At 32.0% G+C, this 9,167-nt stretch overlaps 1 protein-coding gene across 1 annotated transcript; it reads left to right on the top strand.

The window, feature by feature from the left end:
• Positions 1-6,519: 6,519 nt before the first annotated feature.
• On the top strand, positions 6,520-8,692 carry LOC142626154 (cytochrome P450 71AU50-like). Its single transcript, XM_075799941.1, has 2 exons — positions 6,520-7,453; positions 7,851-8,692. The coding sequence occupies exons 1-2, from the start codon at positions 6,572-6,574 to the stop codon at positions 8,463-8,465; spliced, it is 1,497 nt and encodes a 498-aa protein (XP_075656056.1). The 5' UTR covers positions 6,520-6,571; the 3' UTR covers positions 8,466-8,692.
• The last annotated feature ends 475 nt before the right edge of the window (positions 8,693-9,167 follow it).

Here is a 9,167-nt window from a genome sequence, read left to right as displayed (position 1 = left end):
TAAAGAAGTGATTTCAAATTAAAAATTTTATCAACTTAGAAATTATAGGAAAAAAAGATAAGAACAAAAAATATATATTTATTTTTCAAAAATCTATTAAAATTTTTACAATTTGATGAAGACACATGATATAACTACAGCATCTAAGCTCAACTTTTATTTTATATATATATATATATATATATATATATATAAAATGTCATAAACCCTTCCATTCTTTCGCTATTTTTTTTTTTTCCTTTTATCCTTTTCCAACAGTGTACGTGATAGGGACACAATGAACTGTTAGAAACGAAAAAGACAAACAAAAAATTGTTAGAAGATTAACTTGGTAAAATTTGCCAACTATCAATGTCGATGCAACCATGGCGCCAATGAAGTAATGACCAGGGCCGGCTATCATATCAAATTAAAAATTTTATCAACTTAGAAATTATAGGAAAAATAGATAAGAACAAAAAAAATTATATTTATTTTTCAAAAATTTATTAAAAATTTTACAATTTGGTGAAGACGCATGGTATAACTACATCGTCTAAACCCAACCTTTATTATATATAATATAATATGATATATATATATATATATATATATTTTTTTTTTTTTTTTATATATATAATGTCATAAACCCTTCCATTCTTTCACTATTTTTTATTCCTTTTATCCTTTTCCAATAGTGTACGTGATAGGGACACAATGAACGGTTAGAAACGAAAAAGACAAACAAAAAATTGTTAGAAGGATTAACTTGGTAAAATTTGCCAGCTATCGATGTCGATGCAACCATGGCGCCAATGAAGTAATGACAAAGGCCGGCTCAACAACTTTAAGGGCCTTAAGCGAAAAATTTAAGTAGAATCTTTTTTATATTTAAATATTAATCAAATAATATATATTAAAAAATTTTATTTAAAATCTGTTTTTCTTACATTTTGAGATGCAAAATTACAAATTAAGTTTTTGCATTTAAGTTTCTCTAACATTTCTTTTTTACTTGATAATATAACTAATTCACTTTCTTGTGACATAATAACCCTTAAATAAGATTATATTAATTTTAATTTTAAAAAACTAAGTGTCCAGCCTGTACTCTTATGGCTAAGTATAAAAGCAAAAAATGTGTCCCATGATAGCAAAAAAGGGTCCAAGGCAGGATTTTGTATCAATATTTTGTATTAATATTTTCCTAGCCTGTCTTATGACTAAACACCAGGGCTAGCTTGTGCAATGAAATAAATTAACGTGTCTCACTCTCATCAATGGCTTGTGGAGTGAAGTAAGAAAGGGGTAGAAAATGGTCCTATCATAGTGAAAATGTGTCCCATCAATCAATTGTGCAGTGAAATAATTTAGGATACAATGAAACATTTTTAATGCATTTTATTGACTAATAAAAGTGCTTTAAAAAATATATAAATAAATATATTATATATATTTTTTTTTTTACAAGTGGAGGCCTTATTTTATTCAGAACCTTCAAGCGATTGCATCAATTGCATCACCTATTGAGCCGGCCCTCGTAATGACAGACAATGAGCCAATAATAGAAAACAAAAAACAAAAACAAAAACAAAAACAAAATAAATCTGGGACAGACTTTTATATGACACAATTCAGTGGCGGCGCCACGTTAAGCTCAGGGTGTTCCCAGGAATACCCTGAACTGAACTGAAAAAAAAATATATATATATATAATAATTAATTTTTTTTTATTTGTTTACCCTTAAAACAAAATCAGGAACACCCTCAAGCTACATTAGGAACACCCTCAAATAAAAAAAAATTTATGTGCTCTACCTTTAAGCAAAAAAAAAAAACCCAAAAAAAATTTTAAACTAAAATCTGGAGAAAAAAAAAATTTGTAACAGAGCAAGCCCACAGAAAAGCCCAACATCAATTCTAAATGTAAAGCAAACCCAATCTAAAGAAAAAAACAACCCAATAGACAGGGACGGAAATGGAGATATTGTTAGGAGGAGACACTTGACCCCTCCTAACAATATCATTGGCACTCTAAAAGGCCATAAAAAGAATTTATGGATCTAATCTATAAAAGAAAATTTAGCAAGCCCAAAAAATTTAGCACAACATAAATCACAAATAGCCCGGCCTTTCAAAAATTTAAAACAAAACTAATTTGTCATTCCATCAAAGATTTTAAAAAAAAACAAAAACACAAACAAACAAATAAAACCCTAAGCCTAACCAAGAGACTCAGCGGCTGATGGTTGAAGTAAAGCAGTGAAGGGAGTGGCAGCTGTGGGGGGGTAAGAGTTATTAAATAAACAAAGGGATTGTGGGCTTGATCAATTGGTACCAGTTTGTTTTTGTCCTTGGGCCCCTAAGCCCACGAGTCAGCCTACACTACAGACGTCCGAGGAGCTGTCCGAGGATGAATATCTCATCGGATGGGCTCGGCGAACATCCTGGAATTCGTCAAGGGGTTTGAAGGCAGAATCCTGAAGAAACTGATAGGTAAGAGGGTGATCTGAGGATCCTCTAAGATGCAAGAATGTGAGATAAATATCTAGGGAAAAGACTGCTACCTCCACATTAAAGACTCTGCATCTACCTTCTAAGCCGCATTAATGGAGAGATGACCCCTGAACAGTGGAATTCAACCTTCTTACTATTATTTAAAGACTTCAAGAAGGTGGTGGAAAAGAGAGAGATCTAAGGAAAAGATTTGGGTGACACGTGGACGAAATAGGGAAGAAGAAGAAGTATTTAAGAAAACAAGATAGGAAAGAAAGGGAGGAGGCCCCTTAGCTAAAAAGAAAAGAAAAGAACTAAGAACTAAGAATTGTAAACTTTGGCAGAAAAAGAGAATATATATACAAATTGTCCTCGGCTTACGTCCGAGGAAGTTCCCTTGTCATATTTGTTTATCATTTGCACAGATTGCGACACTCTAGCCTGCTAATCGAGTTTCCAATATCCCTAAACTAGATTTCAAATCCACACTCTACAAATCTTATTGTTTAAGGCTCATTAGGCCTGAGCCCACGTCTATCTTTGGTTCCAGATGCAATTGTGCACTTACAGCAGCAGCAGCATGGTAGCAGCAAAGCAGCCAGCCCCACCCCTAGCCCAAACTCACCCGATCTAGTATCTCTCTCTCTCATGAGCAAGTGAGCAACGAGCACAAAAAAAAAAAAAAAAAAAAAAAAAAAATCTCTTAAACTGTCTGATACAAAAGACAGAGAGAGAGAGAGTTCTTTCTCTTTTTAAGAGACTTAAACAATGACTAAAAGAAAATGGTAGAAGTTTCTAGTGGAGGCTTGATATCCTCCAACGTGTTGTGCTAGTTGAATTTTGGTCTTCTTCTTTTTTTTCTTTTTTGTCTTTTTGTGCTTATATGAATAGCAGTTTTTTTTAATGGTAAATAGTTATGTTTCTAGTGGTGGATTGATATCCTCCCACGTGTGTGTTGTGCCCTATGAGTTGAATTTTGTCTCTTTTTTTTTTTTTTGTGCTTATATGAATAGTAGTTTTTTTAATGGTAAATAGTTATGTTTCAAGTGGTGGATTGATATCCTCCCACGTGTGTGTTGTGCTCTATGAGTTGAATTTTGTCTCTCTTTTTTTCTTTTTTGGTGCTTATATGAATAGTAGTTTTTTTAATGGTAAATAGTTATGTTTGTTGGGAGTTGAGATATAATAAAGTTAGTGAATTGTAGTGTTGTGTACATAGTCCAACAATGATTTTTTTTTTCTTATCCGTATGTGCATTTATTTCTCTGTTTATGACTGTTTATTAAGAATTTATTTAGTAGCAGCTTATTTAGTTGAAATTGAAAATTTTTTATTGGGGCATGAGGCTTGTCTAATGAGTGAGGTGGGATGGATGGGCAAGGTGAGATATTTGAATTGGGGGAAGTAAATGCACATGAAATGTGTGCTAGTGCAACTAATAAATAATAATTTAATTAACTAATAATTAATTAAGAGAAACAACTAATAAATAATAATTAATAATTTAACCAACCAATATATTATAAAAACAAAAAAATTATATTATATTAAGCTAAACAACAATTAATAATTTTATAATTAATGAAACAACAATATAACAAATTATTAAATAGTATAATTTATTCTTCTTAAAGAACACCCTGAAAAAAAATTTTAGAGCAGCCGCTGTGACACATTCTTGCAATAAATCTTGGTCCAATGCATAAATAATTAAATATACCGCAGGCTCATCTCCTTCGTCAAATATGAAAATGACTCAGCCGTGCCGCGTAAGGCATTTTTGTTTTACAATTTGCTGTTGCCTTCAATTTTTCTGATTCTCCAAATCCTAGGTTCCGTCTGTTCCTGCAAACTTGTTACACCTGCAATAGAAAGAAAATGAAAGAAACAAATCAGAGAAAAGCAAGAATGGACAGCATGCATGATGTGCGTGGCATCCATATTTATATACTTTTAAATAATCTGACACAGCCTAATTAAAGGTAATAATATCTAACAAATAAAGTTTCTTTTTTTTTTGGTAGGACAAACAAATAAAGTAGTTGGTTTGGCTTTTCGAAAGAAAGAAAAAAAAAATTGTTGATTACTTTAACTTATTTATTACTTTCTACCTTATACGTATTTTATATATTTTTTTTATTTATATATTTTTAAAAAATACAAACAATATTACTAAAAATAAACATTACCAAATACCCATATTTACTAACAGAACAAGAAGCTTGATAATGTTTATTGGGTCCAAAACCTTTTACACGGAGGAGTGTTTTAACTCACGCGCTATCGTATTCGTATTCGCCTTTAATTTTCTAGTCGTATTCGTATTCACCTTTCAAAAAAAAAAAGGTGGCGTTTAAACATTCAAGTCCAAGCTATTCTCACTGTTCTTTCGTAAAATCCAAAAACAAAGACGAGCTTATCTTGAATCTTGAGGTAGTCAGTAGCGTCGGTAGTTAGTACAACTTGAAATCAGATTTGCAAATCTCCAATTTTTTTTTTCTTCATAAAATGTTAAAATTATTATAAACTTTTTTTAATTAAAAAAATGACTTACAAATTAACTTGACAATGCATAATATTTCAACAACAAAATATATACCTAGTCTCATTACACACTCCACACGTTAATCAGACTTTTTTTATTTATTTTGAGTTTAATGTAATTTTTCAATTTGAATTTATCTATTATTAGCGAGGTTATTTTGGAAGAAATTTTTAAGAAATTAAAATTTATGATTTAAAATGAAGTAAACTGTTTAGTTTAGTATGTGCTAGCTTTTAGAGAAAAAAAAATGTATTAAACATGCATGAGATATATTTAAATAGGGAGTGCTAATTTTTAGGGAAAAAAAAAAAGTTTCTTTAGTATTTTTTTTAATTACAATTTTAACCCTAATTTCTATATTTTTAAGACTAAAGATTATCTAATTAGATTAGGGGATATTTTTGAAGTTATAACTCACTTTCTAAATCTTTTTAATATATAGAGATAATAAATTGCACACGCACACCTACACATACATATCTTTACTCTCTTTTTTATAAAAAGAATATATAAATTTTTTATGAATAACATATCAATTTATAAAATTTATATAAGTAAACTTTGTGAAAAATGATCATCTACATTTAGAATTGATTTACTTTATAATTTAGATCAAATATTATAAACTTAAAAGTGTGTAGATTACTAAGTCATTTTAAATTACATTTCAGTTTGTAAACCTTTATATCTAAGAAATAAAGTTTTAATAGTGAAAATCCTATTTCAAATTTGTAGTATAAGATCACTTTTTCTTTTTTATCCTATACATTTACCATTCTTTTAATTAAACAACTAAAAAAAATACTCAATCTGTAAAAGAGAGAGAAATGAGAAGTAGATGATATTTCATTGTAATAAAAATTTATCGGATAATCCTAGAATACAATAACTTCACATCAACAAAACAACTAAATAATTACTCTCTTTTTTAACCCGTACTCTTGAATTTTAAAAGTAATTACTCTTACTTCTCACTCAATTAGCAAATAGAGAAAAAACCAAAAAACAAAAACAAAAAAAATCAATGATGGAGTGAGAACCACCTTATAAACTTTATCCAATCAACTCCCTGTCGAATTACTTGACACCTAATACTTACTATATTTAAGGTCCGTTTGGATAGAGCTTATTACTGAAAACTGAAAATACTGTAACAAAATAATTTTTAAATATGTGAATAGTGTCGTGGGACCAATTTTTAATAAAAAAATTCTGAAAAGTGAAATTTGTGGGTCTCATAAATAGTACACGGGACTCACAAATGTGCTGAAAAGTCAGTAAAATGTGCTACTGTTTATGCACAGTAATATAAACAGTAACCTTTGTCCTCTTATCCGTGCAGTAGCAGAAAAAAAAAAAAAAAAAACTCAAGACGTGCACGCTATAAGCTGTATAAAAAAGAAGATAAATGAAGAAAAAAAATCTTCCATACGTTGGCATTAAACGTACCTAAATTTTATTGTCGGTTTGTACGATTTCCGTGTCATAAATAACTACTCCATATGTTGCAATTGAGCTTGCCTTCACCACCCAGTGCGCTCAGCCTTAAAAATGCCCACCATAGCTTGGACATGGATCATACTCTCACTTGCTTTGCTTGCTTATATCCTAGTACAATGGAAAAGCAAGACCAAGAAGAAGAAATTACCTCCTGGTCCAAGAGGGTTCCCTATCTTTGGGAACCTTCATATGTTAGGAGAATTCCCTCATCAAGATCTTCATCAACTAGCTCAAAAACACGGTCCTATCATGCATTTGCGCTTAGGGATGGTACCTACCATTGTTGTCTCATCCCCTCAAGCTGCCAAGCTATTCCTTAAAACACATGACCTTGTTTTTGCTAGTAGACCACTTAATGAGGCTTCAAAGCACATCTCTTATGAGCAAAAGAGCTTGGTCTTTTCTCCATATGGTTCTTATTGGCGCAACATACGTAAGATGTGCACCCTTGAATTACTTAGCAACCTCAAAATCAATTCTTTCAAATCCATGAGAAAAGAAGAGCTTGACCTATTGATAAAGTCCATTCAAGAGGCTGCACTTGAACATGTTGCTGTTGATCTCAGTGCCAAGGTTTCATCTCTCAGCGCAGATATGAGTTGCCGTTCGGTGTTTGGGAAGAAGTACATGGACAAGGAGTTTGATGAGAGGGGATTCAAGTCTGTAATTCAAGAGGGTATGCAGCTATCCGCAACTCCTAACTTAGGTGATTACATTCCTTACGTTGCACGCCTTGACCTTCAAGGGCTAACTAAGCGCATGAAGGCTGTGAGTAAGATCTTTGATGACTTTTTGGAGAAGACCATTGATGAGCATGTCCAATCCAAGGATGAAAACAAGACCAAGGACTTTGTTGATGTCATGTTGGGCTTCATGGGATCTGAGGAATCTGAGTACCGAATTGAACGGCCTAATATCAAAGCTATAATCTTGGTAATTATTCAAAGAACTTACATGATATTAGTCAGGAGTCATGCATATCGTAAATCAAATCGTTAAATTAATAATGTAGTCAAAACTGATTCTTTATGTTTGTGTCGAATTAATTGTATTAGGAAAAAAACGATTCTATATTTTTGTGGGTAGAATTCAATTATGTACCAAATATAATTTAGTGTATACAATATGATTTCTAATTATTTTTTATTTATACTATCCTACTATCTTCTTAAACACTAATTTTTATAAGAATTAATCAAGCTGAAGCTATAGCGGAATCATTTGCTAGAATCAAAATTTTATTCTAGTGTAGTTTCTTTACTAGTCGATCCCAATAATTTTGGGATTAAGCCTTGATTGCTGTAATTTTCTAACAATGATTTTCTTACAGGATATGCTTGCCGCCTCTATGGACACTTCAGCAACAGCAATTGATTGGATGCTCACGGAACTAATCAGGCATCCTTGTATAATGAAGAAAGTTCAAAAGGAGTTGGAAAATGTGGTGGGCTTAGAGAGGATGGTAGATGAATCTGACTTGGATAGCTTGGAGTACTTGGACTTGGTTGTAAAAGAAACCATGAGGCTACATCCAGTAGCACCTTTGTTGGTACCTCATGAGTCATTGGAAGATTGCACTATCAATGATTACCACATACCTCGTAAGTCTAGACTCTTAATAAATGTATGGGCAATTGGGAGAGACCCAAGTGTTTGGACTGAGCCAGATAAGTTTAATCCAGAGAGATTTGTTGGGGGTAACATAGATCTTAGAGGACATGACTTTGAGCTTATCCCATTTGGGTCTGGGAGAAGAAGCTGTCCAGGAATGCAATTGGGTCTAACTGTGGTTCGGCTAGTGTTAGCACAACTTGTTCATTGCTTTGATTGGGAGCTTCCTAATGACATGTTGCCAACGGAGTTGGACATGACCGAAGAGTTTGGTCTCACAACTCCTAGAGCCAAGCACCTACTTGCTATTCCTACTTATCGCCTTCACAAGTGACAATGTGTTCGTTCTGGTTTTTGTAGTCTAGCTACTAATTAAAGTGCCAGTATGAATGTCTAGATTTGTGGTTGTTTACTTCTACTGCATTTGCTCATTTTGTGGATCATATTTTCTGCTGTACATATACCTATCATGTACAACGCTATAAGCTACCATATACCTGGTGTTCCTTCCTCATGGAAAAGTGTCGAAGAATTAATTAACCTTGATTTTACATCATTTAATTTTGAGGTTTGTTTTTCTGTTCCCCTTATACAACCATACATGCATGTGAGAAGATCCAAATGCTCAAATGCGTAGGTAAAAACTTGATGGAAGTTCCTGACGCACTTTATCCATAAAGCCAGTCCGCATTTCTGCTTACCTGTTACAATAATACTTGAATAATAAAATTCATTATTTCTTAACAATTTAACAAATGGAATAACTAGTAGTTTAAGATTGTATCAAGCTAAGTGGTCCTAAGTTTGAAGGAGATTGTTTCTCAAAAAGAAGAAAGATAAAAAAAAGTTTGAAAGAAAGGATTAAACTAATGGTTTCCAGTTTTAGACAATTGATTAATTTCTCTCTTTTCTCTATATAAATGATAGACCTAGTGATTATCAAATGTTAGAACTACTAACTTTAAGATTTGTGGGATAAAAAGAAAAAAGAAATTATAAATAACTATAAGAATTGCAATTAACTCAAGACCCGAAT

Source organism: Castanea sativa, chromosome 2 (genome assembly GCF_040712315.1).
Source record: "Castanea sativa cultivar Marrone di Chiusa Pesio chromosome 2, ASM4071231v1".
NCBI lineage: Eukaryota > Viridiplantae > Streptophyta > Magnoliopsida > Fagales > Fagaceae > Castanea > Castanea sativa.
The sequence above is the reverse complement of the archived record's forward strand: the minus strand, read 5'-3'. Positions and strand labels throughout refer to the sequence as shown.

Excerpts from the sequence above, each read along its gene's own strand:
- LOC142626154 (XM_075799941.1), top strand. The coding sequence starts at position 6,572 with ATGCCCACCATAGCTTGGACATGGATCATACTCTCACTTGCTTTGCTT. Across the intron at positions 7,454-7,850 it reads ATATCAAAGCTATAATCTTG|GATATGCTTGCCGCCTCTAT; the intron begins GTAATTATTCAA and ends ATTTTCTTACAG.